Source organism: Alosa sapidissima, chromosome 11 (genome assembly GCF_018492685.1).
Source record: "Alosa sapidissima isolate fAloSap1 chromosome 11, fAloSap1.pri, whole genome shotgun sequence".
Lineage (NCBI taxonomy): Eukaryota > Metazoa > Chordata > Actinopteri > Clupeiformes > Clupeidae > Alosa > Alosa sapidissima.
In genome coordinates this window covers 15,860,343-15,879,625 of record NC_055967.1, presented here as the reverse complement: position 1 = coordinate 15,879,625, position 19,283 = coordinate 15,860,343, and the positions used below count along the sequence as shown (strand labels likewise).

Sequence of the window (19,283 nt, the reverse complement as noted above, 5' to 3'; positions counted from 1 at the left end):
CATACACACGCAACACTCAAGGAATGTCTGATATCATTTCCTCATTTCCTCATTTCCTATTCATTCTTGAAATGCACATTGAAATACTAATAGTCCCACATCACAAAAAACACTTAATCTTCCAATAAATGCATTCAGAAAGCTCAAATACTCGTGTTTAAAATATAGTTTAGTATAGTATAGTATAGTATAGTATATATATATACTCTTTTGATCCCGTGAGGGAAATTTGGTCTCTGTATTTATCCCAATCCGTGAATTAGTGAAACACACACAGCACACAGTGAGGTGAAGCACACACTAATACCGGCGCAGTTAGCTGCCTGCTTCAACAGCGGCGCTTGGGGAGCAGTGAGGGGTTAGGTGCCTTGCTCAAGGGCACTTCAGCCGTGCTTACTGGTCGGGGCTTGAACCGGTACCCTCCGGTTATAAGTCCAGAGTGCTAACCAGTGGGCCATGGCAGCCCCAAATAAGCATCCAAAGCTGCGGTGCCCTTGACTAAGACACCTAATTCCCCAACTGCTCCCCGGGTGCTGCAGCATGTGTGTTCACTGCTCGCTGTGTGTGTGTGTGTGTATGTGTATGTGTGTGTGATAGATAGATGAATAAGCTTAACTGATAGATAAATAACAGATAGATAAATAAGCTTAACTGTCTGTCCTAAACAAAGACATTTTTTTTCCTTTGACAAGGACAAAATTGCTCAGAATTCACATTCACAGATTCTTGTGTTCAAAATGTGATCAGTAATTCTCATCACGCAGCATGCTAAATGTGAGATGCCCAGTGGTCGTGCTCACCTGGTCCTGGATCCAGGCGCTGTAGCTGGGCGGCGTCATGCCCAGCTGGATGATGCTGGCGCCCAACAGTGTGAGCAGCAGCACGGGGGTCACATACTTCCACATGTAGTAGTAGTAGCGAACAGGGGTGAAGCCCAGCATATCCCTCAGGTCCTCAAAGAACCTGACCGAGAGAGAGAGAGAGAGAGAGAGAGAGAGAGAGAGAGAACCGAGGTAAGCAATCAGCAGCACTCTGGAGTTATAGTAACAGTGAGGTTTCAAACTGAGGTGGGTAGACAATGAGCAAATAATACTAATATGATTCACATAAATACATAAATAATATAATAATATATATTAAGTAATGTTAAATGTAGGCCTTTTTAGTGTATGGCATGTCACTGAAAATGTTCAATGGCTACTATTCACCACTGAAGGTCACTGTTAAAGAAAGGGAAAGAGAAATTCTTTCTCTGCAATTTAACCATCTATGGTTAGTGAACACACACACACACACACAGACAGACAGACACACATACACACACACACACACACACACACACACACACACACACACACACACACACACACACACACACACACACACACACACACACACACATACACACAGCGAGCAGTGAACACACATGCTGCAGCACCCGGGGAGCAGTTGGGGGATTAGGTGTCTTAGTCAAGGGCACCGTAGCTTTGGATGTGGACATAGGAGAGTGATGTTCAACCTTGCCCAATTCTTTTCTACCGGCCACCCCTCTGATTCCCTGACCAATTGGGCCCCGGCTGTTACAGGGTTCCCACTCTAGGTCAGATGTAAATTTCCATGACATTTCTCTGACTTTCCCTGACAAAAAACCTGAATTTCCATGACCTACTTAGAATGAATTGTACAATATACCAACCAAAGATTTCAGAGTAGCTGCGTAGCATTCAAGAATCTTTGACTTTTTTTGGTGAGTGGGAGATGAATAAATGGGCATTGAATAAGCAAAGTTAGGCTAACCACAACCACTCAAGCAAGCAGTAAAGCTAATATAGATATACATCAATTCTGCGTGGACATATATTTACATTAATGTATATTGGCACGTAAATTTTAAACTGCGACTACAAAATTCCCTGATATTCCATGACTTTGCTCCACAAATGATACAATTTCATAACTTTCCATGTCTGGAATAGACTCTATCAAATTTCCATGATATTCCAGAAATTTCATGACCCGTGGGAACCCTGCGGTTAGACTAACTAAATAACAATCATAGATGCAGACTCACTTGTCTGTGCCATAGACCCAGGCCACAGCAATGTTCTCTAGGATGACAACGATGAGGAGGGGCAGCGTGGCAGAGTAGTCATCAAACATGGCCACAAAGTAGTTCCCTGAGCGCTGGACGAAGAGCAGGCCAATGCTGAATGCCAGCAGACAGCAGCCCACTGGGGAGAGAGAGAGAGAGAGAGAGAGAGAGAGAGAGAGAGAGAGAGAGAGAGAGAGAGAGAGAGAGAGAGAGAGAGATTTAGTTAAAGACAGACACTATCCACAGCATCAGAAGCCTGATTGAGGTGATTTCAAGTCCACTATCTCCCTAATTCATATCAGAGCCCTCTAGTGCCACCTGCAGCGGTCTCACCTGTGAGGAACTCCTTGCGCACTTTGAAGGTGTCCACGAGGGGCGTGATTATGCCCTCAATGGTGCCGAACATGCTGCCCAGGCCCAGGTTGACCAGCATGAGGAAGAACATGACCGACCAGAAGGGCGACGCTGGGAAATGAGTCATGGCCTCCGTAAAGGCGATGAAGGCCAGCCCTGTTCCCTGCACCGCCTGAGGAGGAGGATGAAGAAGAGAGATACACAGAGTTAAGTTACAATTTCATACAACTGTGTTCTGTTACGTTCCCAATTACAACAGATGTGTTCATATTAAAGGTATACTATGCAGGTTTAGTGTAGAGCTCCCTCTAGAGTCATGTACATCTCCCTCTAGAGATGTATTTATATCTTACTCTGCTATTTTAAATAGCAAACTTCTCGTGACTTATCCCCCCTGTACACAATGCAAATGCTCCAAAGAGCTATATCTACTGACAAGGTAATGTTTCAGAATTCTCGCGTGATTTGTCGGGGCGCCGCTCTTGGAAGTTGCATGGCTGGTTTTCTCGGTAGGGGCTCACTACGTCTATGTTGTTTAGCTATTCTAGGTGAACGATTCGCCTATTACAAGTTCGTTTACCTTCGTGAAGGTGAAAATCTTGCATAGTGTGCCTTTAATCCAAAGGTCCAAAGTGATCACGGGTAAGTACCGATCTTCCTCCAGGGTCATGGATTCTGAGTCATGATTTAGCGGTCAGGGCCAGCAGCATATGTGTAGCACCTCCACTGTGGAGTGTTCCAAGCGCACCGGTCGTGACTAGTGTCTTTATAGGAACCATTGTGTGTGGGAGGACCGTGACTGGCTGTCTGGACGCCTCTGGTGTCCCTACAGGGCACACTGACTCCTCACATTCCACCCAAGAACACTGCCAGTCACATGGCTTGGGCCACACATACAGACCATAGATACAGACACATTCGTCATACAGAGACAATAACGGCCTTGAATGTGAAATAATCCAAACGAAGAGATAGGCTCTCCAACAGGCGTGCCTATGTGGGCTCACTGTGGACGGAGCAGGCCAGAGAACAGGCCCTTTATGGGGTCTCTTTTCAGTGATTTCAGTCTTTGCCAGTGCTGATTACAATACAAACCAAAAACAATCCACGGGCCTACTGTGTTCCAGTGAAAAACAAATACATTATGAACGCCATGCAAAAATATTTCATGTTCAGAGTTGACCCTGTCAAACGTTCAGCAAGTGACAGTTATGTGCTTCAACATGGATTCCATTCCTTCACCTCCCCTGCTACAATAAGCCTTTTAAATCCCAAAGCAGTCAGGCTGGGAGTTCTGTGGCCAATGTTAACACACAAGCCCCATAAAGTGTGCCACTGGTGGGGCCCAGTATACAGCTGCTCTAAAGAGATTTGGCATAGGCATGGGTTCATATTCTAATGTTGATAAATATAATAAAAACATGGTTATGACTGAGAGCTTTGTAAGGATAGTGTGTGTGTGTGTGTGTGTGTGTGTGTGTGTGTGTGTGTGTGTGTGTGTGTGTGTATTGACCCAAAGGGGCCCATGATCAAAACCCAAAGGAGTCCCCTTGTCTTCCCATGTTCACACCCAGTGAGTCACAGAGGGGGAAGCCCAAATGAGATCCCATTTCATGCACACACTGGGTAGTTTGGCTTTGTACCAGTGACCGCAGCAGGAGACACAAGTCATCATATGTAAACACCGCCAACAGAAACAGGAGCTTCTATCCGATACACCATCCATGCTGCAGTGCTGAGAGGCTACACATGTTGTGGCCCGTGCAAAACTCCCTCTAGTATCTGAGCCATGAATTATTCACAGCACTTTAGCACGTCGTCAATGCACTGAGCACGGGATAGAAACAGACCAAAAATAGATATCAGATAAAAAAATCAAAGCACTGGAGGGCAATCTGAATGGGCGACGTTCCTTGGAAGTGGTAAACACTTCACCATGATGTGACACACTGTCATTTCTTTTCTTCAAACTAAATTTAGTGATTATCACGTCTGTTTCTGCTAGAAGCACCAGGCTTCCCAAGCATTCTGTCCATAAACCATTCTGTTATTTCAATATTACAAAAGGCAGGACCTTTACATGTTTTTTTATGAGACAAATGTGCTGGATTAATTAACTAAATAATTGAGGGTATTATGTTGATTTGCTGCTATATATCTGTTTTCATAATCCTTAATTAACCAAACCTTCCTAATACATGCATTTAAGTTACATCAAAGCCTACAAAGCAGGAGAATGTACAGTATATATCACATTTGTTCTCACAGAAATGATACACCTCCACTGTCTAGTCTTAATGACTGAGGTCTAAAATAAAGGCAAGCTGTCCTAACCCAACAGTTGTAAAGGACAGTCATTGTAAAATTGGATATATAAATATAAATATAAATATAAATATGACAGAACCTGTGAAATAAACTGAGAAACTGTCAGGGACACATTTGTCTACCTGAGCAAACACCACCCCCAGCTGTTGTGACAGGCATCATTCATATGCTATCTCTGCCTTCAATAGAAACAATGGCTGCTTACGGCGCTATGAGATTAAAGAGTCTGTTTATTGACTCCTGATCCATTAGTGGCGAAGGCCTCTGTTGTGGAACGTGAGCTGAGTGGGGACGCTGTGTACCTTGTTGAGCTCGTCCTCGATGCTGCAGGAGTCTAGGCCCAGGCTTGAGTAATCGTTCTCCATCACGCCCTGAAGGACCTCGGTCATCTGCTTGTAGTCCTGGTGACTCAGAGTCCTGCTGAAGTTGATGTGATGAGGGATCAGGTCACGACTGATCCCGTTGCCCAGGAAACCCTCAATCTTCTTGGTGTTTCTAACAGGGAGTGAAAGCAGCATCACAGTAATCAAGACAAAATAATGGCAAATTGCATTTTCTTAATGGACAAATAGCAGTAATAAAACCAATATGTTAGTTGTGTTCTTTGAGTCATGGACACTGTTAACACAAACATTCTTTCTCCTAAATGACATGAATGACCACGGTCTTGCATAAGTAAGATGTTGCATAAGTGTTATCACAACTGGCTTGGACTACCTGTAATTTTCTATTTTTAGCTGGATGAAAATAGCTATTATATCTATTTTCATCTGAAAAATGGCACAGGAGCTTGGTGATGGTCCGGTATAGAGAGATGTGATTATATATATAAGCCAGTGCAAAAACATGCAGATTGAGGGGTTGTGGGTCTCCTTGTGTCTCCTCTTATGCTTGGCTAGGACAGAAGCTCTGCTTGTGGTCGGTTTGTTTTTGCCTTTGTGGGGGGAAAAGGAGAAAGCAAACAAACAAATAAACACTCACTCGGCGACACACTTGGCGCTCATGACGTTGGCCTTGAAGCCGAGCACGGCGAACACCACCAGCGTGGCCAGCACGGAGGTGAAAAAGTTGATGAAGGACACCAGCACGGCGTCCAGGTGGCAGTTGTTGTCGCGCTTGTTGTAGCTGGAGAAGGCGATGACCCCACCGAAGCCCAGGCCCAGAGCGAAGAAGACCTGCGTGGCCGCCTCGCGCCACACCTTGGGCTCCAGCATGATCTCCAGCTGGACGAGGGGGACAGACCATCAATACCGGACTCACTCAACAAGCCAATCATCACTAGCTGATGGAAATCTACCAGCTACAGGATGAGGTAACATGTTATGTCTTATAACATGTTTAATAGTCTTGTATAAAGTGTTATGTAAATGTAAAAATAAAGTAAAGTAAAATAAAGTGAATGTTTTAAAATCGCTATACTAATCTCCATATACATAAATATATCATAACATATACATAAATATATCATAACATTCCTGATATGACATGCAGATGTGTCTAAGCAATAAAAGCAGAAACACGTAGTGGATATGAAATATGCAAAGGACAGAGAAAGCCTTGCACAAATGATCCATTAGCAAATGTTATAGTCAATATATCTATCCATGAACCTACAGTTGTGTGTGTGTGCGTGTGTGTGCGTGTGTGTGTGTGTGTGTGTGTGTGTGTGTGTGTATGTGTGTGTGTGTGTGTATGTGCGTTTGTGTATATTTCCACCTCTGGTTAAAAAGATGTCATCATGGTTTTAATGAAACACCACATGAATAAAACTCATCACATCCTCCAACATGCAGCCTGCCTTCTCTCCCCATGACATGAAAGTCTCTCATGTACACAGACCCCCCCCCCCCCCCCACACACACACACACACACCCACCCACGGACACCCACACACACATCCTTTGATGTGTGAACATGTCTGTGATCTGCGACACAGCAACGTGACAGGAGGGGTAAAATACTGTATAGTCAGTTACGTAAGTCATAGAGTGGAACACAGAGGAATGAGATTCACCCAGTGTAATGTGCCAGTGTGTGTGTGTGTGTGTGTGTTTCTGTCTGTGCGTGTGTGTGCACTCATTCATTCACCTCCACACTGCCATAACACAGGCACTCTCATGTAATCTGGGTGATGGAGCTATTTCATTTCCAAGGCTATGTTTTCTACAGTCATCACTCATGACACACTTATTCATTAGTGCAAGAGGCCTGAAGTGGACTGACTGATCTGTGGTTTATGATGACAGGTAGAGTAGGGGACAGTTGAAGGACAGAGAAAACATTCTCTGTGATATGAATACTATTGGTATTTCAAACCAATGAGCACTTGTGAACCATTTACCCTTATTCCCCCTTACATAAACCACGTTCATTCACATACACACAGACTTACCTTGGGTGTGAACATGTGACGGATGCCATCCACGGAACCTTCTAGGAGGAGGGCTCTCACCAGGAAACAGATCAGGACCACGTAAGGGAACAGGGAGCTGAAGTACATGACCTGCAGCCAATCACAGTGAAGAATGTCTTTCTTATTATGTGGCCACAATACCAAAACATCAAATACAGAAACCAACTAGGCCACTGAGAGGAAAACCATACTCTAGGTTGATCTTTGAAACCACTTGCAACCACTCGCAATACTATTTAAGTGCAAAAGTGACAACACTACTTATGATTTAACAGAATTTTATATTGAATTCAGTCTTACGTAACACAAGTCAACCAGTGTTAAATATATGTTGCCTAAAGCCGCCAAGAATGTGGAATGATGCTTTCACAGGCAAGCATCTAAATCAGATATAGAGGCCAAACTAGATTGTTGAGGACTCTTGGAGTCTGCCCATTTGGAAACATGACACATTTTTCAAGCAAACAATAGACCTCTGAAGGTGGCATACAAAAAAGTTGCCATCTTTGCCCATATAACGAGATCTGGGTACCTACGATTTTTCCTATCGGAAAATAAATGGATTTTGAATAATTGCACCTTTTCAACTGTCGCGATGGCGACGAAGTCTGAAATACAGACCTATTGCTCTACACACTTTTGTCATCTGACTTTGAGTGGGTTTTGTGATCTTCAGTATGCTAAGATGGCAGCTCCTTATATCCTTATCTCCTTATATGGGCAGATGGCAGCTTTTTTGTAGGCGAACTTCAGATGTCTATGCTGCTCTGAAGGTGTGACCATAACAATATCCACACCTGCCACCTGCCTTTAGCACCTGCGATGATGAGGAACACAAGAAGGCAAGGCATAGTTACGCCCAAAGTTCTAGAATCCTGCCAGGCAGGAAACTACCAGCTTTTCTAGTAAGTGAATGTGTTTCACAGTCAGAGCAGAGGCTGCACACACACACATTTCAAAATGACTCTGGAGGCCACACAGACACACTTCAAAAGAAATGGACTGCTATTAACCCTCCTGAATACATTCTTGACCAAACCCAAAATGTATGATAAAACACTACACACCGAACCTTGATAGCATTTCATGCTATATAATTATTCAATTCCATGCTGCTTACATATGTAGACACACTGGGCTGGGCTGGGCTGTGCTTGGCTGAGTCAGGTGGAATCGAATGGGCCCATGTTTTTGGTTAACCAGAGATGAGACCAAAGAAGGATAATGGAGAAGAGATTGGTCACAGAGGAGTTAATGTTGCTCTCTCTCTCTCTCACTCTGTGTGTGTGTGTGTGTGTGTGTGTGCGTGTGTGTGTGTGTGTGTGTGTGTGTGTGTGTCTGTGTCTGTGTCTACTGCTTGAGTGAGTAATAATAATGGTGCACACTTATGATGAGTCAGTGTGTCTTGTGCACTCACCTGCTCAACAATTACCAGCTGAAACCATAACAGATACACACAAACCCTCCTCAGATACACACACAACCTCCTCAGATACACACACCCTTTTCAGATACACACACATCCTCCGCAGATACCCACACCCTCCTCAGATACACAAAGTCTCCTCAGACCCCCCCCCCCCCCGCCCGCCCACACACACACACACACACACACACACACACACACAGTTCCCCCAGCTACACACATGGCTGACGGTATGTGAACAACTGATATGACGCCACCTTTACCTGTGTCACATCTGTTTTGTGTTTTCTATCTACTGAATTTCAACAAAAGTATATCCAGTTTGAAATAGGAGTCTATGCTGAACTACTGTATGTTGTGGCATTGGAGAAGTGTATCTTTTTCATCATTCTTTTCTCCTCTGTGCAATATGACACTTCTAGGGTGATGAAACAATCTGCAATTGAATGCACCTTTTCTTGGGGGACTAAAATAAGCATTTACACCATATGCTCTTGTGCTGTAAAGGGTTTCATGATGTTGGACTATTGAATGAAACCAGTCCAAACCCACCCTAAGTAGCTGGAGGGTATATGACGTCTTTTTGACAGGACTAGTACAGAGTTTAGAAAAGATGGAAGGCTATCTTGAGGTAAACCTGCCCATTGCTGCCCATAGAGTGTCCTCATGCTCGGGTTTTGTAGCGTATTTCATAAGCATAACTGAGCCCAGTGGACAGATTGAGAAATGAGTCCCCCCCCCCCCCCCCCCCCGCCACACACACACCATTCTCGCCAGGCTGGAAAGAAGTGCGCGAGTAACCATGGCAACCACAATGGATTTCTCCCCTCCATTCATGTACAAGCACACTCACACCCCATGCACATGCACACAAACACACACACACACACACAAACACGCAAACGCAAACACACACACACACACACACACACACACACACACACACACACACACACACAAACACACACAAAATGCAGGTCAGTGCAGGGATATTCCAAGAACATAAGCTTTGTGGAAACGGTGAATGGGACATTAATATTCTTTTGTATAGCAAATCCCTGATCAGGCTTCAAAGGACTGCTTTACTCCCTTCTGTGGGGAGCCCCACTCACTCTCTTATTTCTACTCCTAGGCTATCTCTCTCTTTCTCTCTCTCCTACTCTACTCTCTCTCTCTCTCTCATTCTCTCTGACTTGTCAACCTGCCTCTTTTACCTAATGTGCACGTTCTCTCTCTCCACTTAATCTTTATCCATCTATGTCCATCAGCATGAATTAATGTTTTTATCTTGTGGCCACATGAATTCTTGATGCAATTTGTAATATCAGCGGGACACAAACAAGTGTTTAGCAAAAATTCTATAAACTCTTTCTCTCTCTCTCGCCTCAAACACAAACTTTCACAAGACTGACACCTCAGAGATGGGTTTCTGCAAATGGAACAGGTTGAAGGCAGTGGACATAGAATGTCGCTTCCACCAAGGCCAAACCTGTAGCCCACAACAATGCATCCACCCTGTATCTTTAACTTCTGTAGAAGCAACACACAGAACCAACAAGACAAAAACTAGCTGAGACAAATGAGGTGGCCAGAAATAAATAGCCACCTCCTGAGGATGTAAAAAGTAGCGAGTGACAAAGAGATAGTGAAAGACAGACAAAGAGAGTGATGCTGGAGGCAAGGACAAAGGCTTGACCAAATGAACCACCTTATCTCAGCTGTACAGGCCTATGGTGTCCACTGTAACACAGCCAACAATGCAACCCAGCCTGCCTAGGCCTGTAAGCAAGGGGCAGCTAAAGGTAGCACGGCCTCAACTTGCGGATTAAGGGGCCTTACTCATAGAACGGCTTCTTCTATTCTTAAACAGTGACTAGCAACGAGTATTGGGGGAAAAAAGTGTTACAACATTAAGCTGCAATGCAATTTCAACCAATTTTGATTTAAGGTTGTGACATAAAAAAATGTTGCGTCTGTGGAAAATGATGCTTGGGAAAGGCAATATAAGGCGCAACAGCCAAAAATGGGTCCATGGGTCTACCGTGCATGACCAGTGCAGAAATAATGACCTAAAAGCACGGAACGGACCAGAAAACTGGGCTATGTGCTGTGTGGTGATTAGCACCTGATATGGCATGAGGGGAAGATGAGAAGGATAATCCTCCCATCTTCCTGAGTAGAAAAATCAAGATGACGTTTGAATGGTAATGATTCCAACTTCTCGGAATCATCTCTGGCCTCACAGAAGCTCTGTGAATTAGATGTACCGCAAAGCGGTACAAAATATGACCGCCGCTCTGTGTAGATGTGTGCTTCTGAGTGTGCATGTGGTGTGTGTGTGTGTGTGTGTGTGTGTGTGTGTGTGTGTGTCTGCGTGTGTGTCTGCGTCTGCGTCTGCGTCTGCTTCTGCTTGCCTACATGTGTGTATGTTTTTGTGTGCGCACGTGTGTGTGGATGTGTTTATGTGTGTGTGTGTGTGTGTGTGAGTGTGTTTACTGTATGTGTTTACTGTATGTGTGTGTGTGTGTGTGTGTCTGTGTGTGTGTGCATGTGTATGTGCCTGTGCATGTGTTCTGTGTGCATGTGTGTGTGCATATGTGTGTGTTTATGTGTGTGCATAGGTGTGTGTGAGTGTGTGCGTGCCTGCCTGTGTGTGTGTGTGTGTGTGTGTGTAGCTGATATGGCCCCCCATGAACCAAATTCCACAAAACTTAGCATGCATTCAGAGGGTGTCATAATGATAAAGTTTTGTGCAGTTTTGATCCTGTCAGCCAAAGATACCTGCCTTTTTATTTTTAACTAGGTGGCGCTACACCTCAAATGAGTGGATATGGGATACGTTGACATGGCCCCTGGAAACCAACATACCAAAATAATTTGGTCATCCTAGGCCCTATGGTTCTTGAAATATTCATAGAAAACTGTGTCCGGCCTACTAACAGATCAAAACGAAAATCAATGGTTCCATGTCATCATTGTGGGACTACATGCCCACCAAGCTTCGTATAGCCTGGTCTTTCAGTGTCCCGGGAATCGTTGACACAAAATTACTAAAGAAAAAAAAATCCGGAAGAAAAAAAATGGTAACACTTTACTTGACAGTATCGACATAAGAGTGACATGACACATGTACTCTAAACCTAACCCTAACCCCTAACCATAACTTGTTATGACAAAAACCAAATGACACTTAATGACAGAAGCATTATGTCATAAACATTTATGACTTGTTTATGACACGTTCACGACAGTGTCATGTCACATTATGTCAATACTGTCAAGTAAAGTGTAACCAAAACAATTCTGGCTAAACCTATATGATAGCTATGCTAGCTGCAGTCATAATTATGGCTGTAACCTGGACCTGGATTTGAGGTGCACCTTAATACTAATCTCATGAAGGATGGGATCGGGGGGAGACCGTGTGGGGTAGGAGCCAGAGCAGGGACCAGTGAGTCTGGCAGGTGGATGGTGAGATGTTCGCCACTGCAAGCCAGAAGGATGTGGACTCTCCTCACCTTCCCAGAGGACTGAATGCCCTTGATCATGGCCAGGCACACCATGGTCCAGGCCGCCAGCAGACACAAGGTCATCCTCCAGTTCAGGCCGCCGCTCTCCGATATGGAGCTGGAGATGTCCAGGGCCTCGCGGTACCAGTAGTAGGTGGTGGCTGAACTCTTCTCACACTCTGGCACCACAACTGACCAAAGGCAGGCAAAGAAAGGGCGGGTCAGTGAAATGTGAACACTCTTTGGGTTGTGTCTTACTCCATGTTTCTATTAGTATTGCTTATACCTTAAACATAACTTTTATGGCAAAGTTACTTCAGTAAAGCACACTTTAGAATGCAAACTAGATGTACCGCATAGCGGTACAAAATATGACCGCCGCTCTGTCCTGCACATTCTCTCCACAAAAATAAATCACGTGTCAATTTGTCTCCTTCTCCTACTCCGTCCCCTACTCCTACAACTTTTGAGTATGTAAATGAGTGTGCATTTGCTTCTGTGTATATGTGTACGCTTGTGGGGGAAATGGATGTGTATGTGTGTAACCTGCGTTGTGTTGAACTCGTCTGCACACGTCTGGACTCGAACCCGCGAACAGCAGCACCTCGGATCGGGAGGCGAACGTGATGACAGTTGAGCCAATAGCCCAGGCTACTAGCTTGCATGCCAACAGCACTCTTGAGGCGTCGGGGAGTGAGGTTTACTAATGTTCCACAAGCACAGCTAAGCTAGCTGTCATCTGTTACATGTGTGAGAGAGTGCGTGTTTATGTGCGTTTGTGTGTGTGCATGTGTGTGTGTGTGTGTGTGTGTGTGTGTGTGTGTGTGTGTGTGTGTGTGTGTGTGTGTGTGTGTGTGCGTGCGTGCGTGCTTGTGTGCGCGTGTGCCTGTGTGTGCGTGTGCACGCATGCCTGTGTGTGTGTGTGTGCATGTGTGTGTGTGTGTGTTACAATGCCTCATTTTTGCTTTTTAATTTTTAACAAATGACATTAAGAGTCTGCGGAGATGTGGGCTTACAGGTGGAGTTGCTGGTCTTGACCAGTGGGCACTCGTTCCAGGGCAGTGGCTGCTGGAAGGACTGTGAGAAGTAGAACAGACTCCAGCTGATGATGACGTTGTAGTAGAGGGCCACGAAAAAGCACACCTGTACAGGGAGGCCGAGAACTGGTCAGAAAAATCAAATCAACTCTCTCACAGCGATCGACAACTCTCTCACAGCGACTTCACCAGGCTTCACACTTGTGCTCTTTGTGAGGGGGAAAGTGTCAGGGCTATATATTTCAAGAGCTCGCTACTGTCTTGTGGAAGCACAGTCGGAATACTTCAGAAAACATGATATGATGGAGTATATTATACATATAGTCTTTTTATGATATATGATAAAGAATGCAATGTGTGTCCATTACACTCTGTGTATGCACAGCATGTGTGAGTGTGTGTAAACACAGTCATGTGCTGTGAGTGAGACTGACCACACAGCTTGCAAAGCCGATGCCGCCCATGCGGGGGCTGATGTAGTTCCAGACTCCGATGCTGCCACGGCGGATGCGCTGGCCCACAGCCAGCTCCAGGAAGAACAGCGGTATCCCGATCAGTATCAGCAGGATGAGGTACGGCACCAAGTAGGCCCCTGAGAAGGACACAGGAGTCAGTCAGTCCACACACACACACATAGGGTTGCAAAATTCCGGGAATTTTCAAAGTTGGAAACTTTCCATGGGAATTAACGGGAATATATGGGAATTAACAGGAAACGGGAATTAATGGGAATAAACTGGGAATTTTTAATATGGCAAGTTAGTTTATAACAGGGAACTTAAATGTAGTGGACAAAACCCCATCTTGCAGCATAATATTAGTTAAAACAACCTGATTTAATGCAATTTCAGTCAAATTTCTACCCTGCACATATGTCAATCACATGCACACAGCAATCGGCATAGGCTGCTAGACATAAAGGAAATCTATGGTGCGTTCATATGCATGGGGAAATTTTTTTCCAACCAATCAGATTTTGTTGTTGAGTGGTGTAGTGTATCTTGGGCAGTTCAGTGTTGCTAGTTTAGCACACTAGTAAACCATAGGCAGAGAATGGATTCCTTTGTATGCTAAGCTAAGCAAAAATCCGAACATACAAATCATATTGCTTATTACGAAACAAAATGTTAATGTTTGTATATGAAACAGTTTGTATGAATTACCCAAAATTCCATGTTAATTTCCGTAAATTCCCATTAATTCCCATAATTTCCTTTAATTCCATGAAAATTTCCAATTTGGAATATTTCCAAAATTCCCCAGCTTAACTTCCCATGGTAAGTTTCCGGAAAGTTTCCGGAAATTTACCGGAAATTTTCCGCCCCTTTGCAACTTTACACACACAGTACCGGTATATTATATACACACGAGACACACACAAACACATGTGGTGCAAGGGCTACAACACATGTACGATTCTACTCCATGGACTACACTCTGAATGCAGGCATGTCACCCGTGCCTGGTCAGAAAGCATTGCTGTCTTCTGGCTTCAGGCACCACATGCAGCTAACCCATAATAGTCATGTTGTGACCATTTGTGACAGAATTAGAGAGAGCGAGAATGTGAAAAAGTGTTGCTTGTGTCCTGAGGCTATGGTGGGTTGGTGCTTTAGTTCTATTCTCTCTCCCTGTTTGTGTGTGTGTGTGTGTGTGTGTGTGTGTGTGTATCTGATTATTGCAGAGTTACATGTTAAATTTGACCCCTGTTCCCCTGTTGCTGTTCGCACCAGCTCTATGTGATTACACACACCAGTCATTCAGAGTCAAGAGGCTTCTAAACTGGTGAACATGACTTGCCACGATTTCACATCACAACAGCAGCCAGACAAGTGTCATCGCTGCAGATGAACACACACACACATACACACATACACACACACACGCACACACACCATGAGCACAAATGTATACTTCTGCAGTCAATCTTTCCATCCCTTCCACCAAAAACAGTGTAGACCTTCACTACATCAGCAACACACTCCCACACATTGCACACACACTTCCGGCCTTTCTACGCCAAAATGACTTCGGTAAAGCGTTAAGAGACACATGAGACAACACACACATCATTACATTGACAGACAAGGCTGTCATTCACAGGATTTACATGCAGTCAGTGTGACTGACGTAGCTCAGATGACAGCTCTTTAAGTGCCTTAGGACTAACTCCTATTATTCAGTCCTCAGGAGCACATGGCATAACCTTGGGGAAGAATATATCTCCTGAGCATTTTGGTTCGATTGATTCAGGTTCTAAAGGTTGCTGGGCAGCCACATAACCAGTTCCATGTGTTCTGACTGGATGATCATGGTAATTTGCCTACAGATGATTAACATTCTTTAGAAAAAAATAATGGTGGTCACTGGTCAATATCAATGGAAACATGCCAGAAGCACAATGCTGACGAACATTGCCCAGCAATATTGCTCAAAAGTTGCCTTGTGCATCATCAGCTTAAGATTCACCCATTTAAACTCTTTAACAATGGTAAGAGGAATGAAGATCAATATGAAAGTCAGATTTTAAACTAGTTCCTGCCCAGTCAGTTGTATCACTATCACTGATTTGCTTATGTCAACAAGGGTGAAATATTTCCAGTTAATCTGGTCTTGACACATGGCACAAACATTGGCATCTGAAGTCGCCAGCCTCTGAGTTGAGTTACAACTGTTCTGACCTCAGTGTACAGCAGTTTCTCACAAGGGGCAACCTCTATCATCCACTGTGATTTATGGCCATGAACTTATGACTATTCAGATATCATGTGTCAGTTCTAAAACATTCCACAAATAATGTTTTTTACATTCTACTGATGGACTGTAAAAAAAAGAAATCCATGGGCAAAGTCACACTCATCCCAATGACTTATTATCAATAAGGCATTTGGCAAATATTTTCCCCCATTTATTTCATTCAAGTCATTGTGGTTATCCAACTGTCAAGTGCAACGATAGCCTAGAATCTGTAACTCTTCCTCTGAAACCCGATGCCCTCTGTCAGGGTGCCATGTGAAGGAGTAGGGTGTGGCTGTGTCTAGCTGACCTGGAGTCAGCATTTGCCTGCGTCAGGAGTCGATGTGCACACGGTGCACAGGCACACGGCGAGACGAGACAGCCGTGGCTATGCCGCTGCCAGCGAAGCAGAGTGGCGGGCCAGCCTCTTTTAATCTAATTACAGAAGAGCCCAGTGGGGTGGCCAGCATCACTTCAAAAGGCCTGGAGCACACGCCATGCTGCTGCTCGCCCGGTGGTGGAACACATACAGAGACACACACACAATCACACCAGACACACACACACACACACACACACACACACACACACACACACACACACACACACACATACACACACATACAGACAGATTCAAAAATCATCCGGTTGAACACTTTCACTTTCTCTCGGTTTCACACACACACTCACACACACACAAATGAGTAAGCATTACTACCAAATATACACATGTCATCGCCACCATTGGCGAGCCTTGAGTATTGCTCTGTAATCAGCTTTCAGTTGCCACTTACTGGCTTTGTGTAATCTCAGATGGAAATATACCCTGCTATTATCTTCCAGTCACACGTAGAAGATGATTCATTATGGTAGGGTCTATAAAGGATACATGTCTCAATACGCCTGCCCAGCATGGTGTGATAACACATACTGTAGACATCTTCGCCAGACTTCCTGTCAGACTTTCAGACAAACTCGGCTTCCTATGTGAAACAACACGTGTTGGCATCGAAACGACAGCACAAGGCATCATTTAAGAATCTGATGCAATACAAACCATCATTGTGGCATCTTTTAAGAATCTGATGCAATGAAAACCATCATTGTGTCACATCATTAATGATCTTAAAGGCATTTGTTCCTTCTGCTCAGACGGTTTGGGGTGGTGAATTGACACAGCAAACCTTGTGATGTGGAGAGAACAGCAGAAGTGAAACTAGCCACCTATCCTCTGTAAAAAGAAGATGAGTTTCTAAGTGCTCAAAGTCTAAATCTCTAACAGCCCTAAGTGAGATGACACACAGGCAACTGAATGACACCCCTGTCATTACACAAAAAAACAAAAATGACAACTAGCTACAGATAGTGTGAGACTGTGTCTGGAGACCCTGTCGAGACTCACCTCCACCATTCTTTTGACACAGGTAGGGGAACCTCCACACATTCCCCAGGCCAACGGAGAAGCCCACCTGGGCCAGGATATACTGGAGCTTGCTATTCCAAGCAGGCCTTTCCTCCTCAGCATCATCGGAGGCCTCCTCAACATCTTTGACCTTCTCCTTGTCCACGGAAACATCATTGACGATCAGTGAGCTCTTCTTGAAGGAGTCGTCACAAGTGTCCTCGTTGGAAAGCAAGTCTTTGACTGACTCTGTGACATCATCGTCAAGCTCTCTCTTGACGGCCTTGCTGTTTTTGGGCATTTGATTAATAAACCACGGCAGGGGTGGGTGTAATGTCTTTCTGGTGGTTGAAGGGGTGGAGTGCGATGGCTCGAAGCCTGTTCACTTGGAGGGTGCAGGATTCCAGTCAAAGTAAGGCAATGATTTAAACTAAGCTGAGTTTCAATGATTATGATGAAGAGTTGGTGGTGGGTTTAATTCTTCATTGTCACAAGATGTCTACAGAAAAAAAAAGAGAAAACAAAGTCAATATCGGCTTTGGGACTATTGCAATGTGATGAACAAAGTATTCATATAAACACTGATCTTCTTCCACATTTGTTCCCTTGTGAAGAGTCTTCCAGCTGGACATGAAGGCAGACAAGTACAGTCGCAGACAAGTACAAACATTCCAAGGAAAAACGCGCTGCCATTAACAAGTGCAATCTACTCTTCAATGTAGACTACAACCACAGACTCGTCAGAAGAGCACATGGCCATGTTTTAGAATGTAGAGGATAACTGTGTTAAAATTAATAAGTAATATCAGACAGATAGATGTCATTTTGTACACCCACCATACAAACCACGACACGACAGATTGTACAGTCTGCTTTAGAGGTGCAGTTACTTAAAACTAGTCCGCCTGCAGTATATGAAGCTATGTAAACATCTAACATGAATCCAAGTGCAGTGACAGGTGGAAAATCCTTCAGAATAGTGGGTGTGCTCTGGAGGACTATCGCGTTTCCGCGCGCCTAAATAATTGATCCCCAAAGCAGTGCACGAGGTGATTTGCATACGAACCCAAACACTAGACGCCATCTCTATTTATACTGTCTATTTGGCGCGTTCAGGCATAAACGAGACTTGTATCATCAACATGCACAAACATAAAAATGAGGTTCCCAAATCAAGCCACGGTCAGTTACCAGAACAGTGAACAAGAGCGACCGCGACAGCCTATCGGCTCTCCCCTGTGCGGCTTAAGTGATTTAAATAGATTTTCTTTACACCTCAAGGATTAGCTTCCCCTAAAATGTGGCCCTGCGACATTTCTTCAAAAAGGAAGAAGGAAAGGAAAAAATGGGAATCATAATAATCCCAATTAATTGAATTAATACGTAAAACGAATTTCTACAAGCATTTCTAACACTGGTTGATGGACGAAATAGCGTGGGCTATTAGTTTCCTTTGTGCCCAATGATAAACTGGATTGTATAATTAATGGTGGGCTCTAGTGGCCTAAATAAAAATGAAATCAGGCCATTTTACCTCATTTAAACCAGTAGCCTACATGAACACATGATGTTACACAATTGAGCATAAAATCCTACATAATTCTTGAGATTCATCAAATTGCTGTATAATGCGAAATTGTATTGTGCGCCCTAGAGTGCAAATCTATTTCTCCAAATCGCTTTGTCACCTGAATTAAGATTCAACCATTTCCCCCGCCCCGCGTCTCTGCCATCCACGTGCACTATTTCATCAGACACCGCATCCCTCCAACACCGGAGTACAAAAAGAGAAAGGATTAACCATCCATAAAAAATAATTGTACATTACCTGATATGGCAAAGAAATTGGGTCGAGTAGGTTTCCCAACACTAATGTTAATTTCGGGTTTTTCCCTCAATAAATTTCCAAACAGGTTATAACAACGCCAAGAGCACATGTGCCAAACCCTACATACTAGACATCATCACTTCATCTGATTCAGAATA

At 44.1% G+C, this 19,283-nt stretch overlaps 1 protein-coding gene across 1 annotated transcript in view; it reads right to left on the bottom strand.

Moving 5' to 3' along the window:
* The window catches only part of slc6a15 (solute carrier family 6 member 15), a 21,875-nt gene extending 2,592 nt beyond the window's left edge, over nt 1-19,283 (bottom strand). The window contains exons 1-11 of the mRNA XM_042111050.1: nt 19,126-19,283; nt 17,298-17,796; nt 13,594-13,751; nt 13,139-13,265; nt 12,132-12,313; nt 7,167-7,277; nt 5,756-5,997; nt 5,077-5,269; nt 2,426-2,618; nt 2,072-2,231; nt 801-963 (exon numbers count right to left, since the gene is read on the bottom strand). Of these exons, the coding sequence (XP_041966984.1) occupies nt 801-963; nt 2,072-2,231; nt 2,426-2,618; nt 5,077-5,269; nt 5,756-5,997; nt 7,167-7,277; nt 12,132-12,313; nt 13,139-13,265; nt 13,594-13,751; nt 17,298-17,598 (1,830 nt within the window). The 5' untranslated portion in view covers nt 17,599-17,796; nt 19,126-19,283. The remainder of the gene's footprint in view (nt 1-800; nt 964-2,071; nt 2,232-2,425; nt 2,619-5,076; nt 5,270-5,755; nt 5,998-7,166; nt 7,278-12,131; nt 12,314-13,138; nt 13,266-13,593; nt 13,752-17,297; nt 17,797-19,125) is intronic.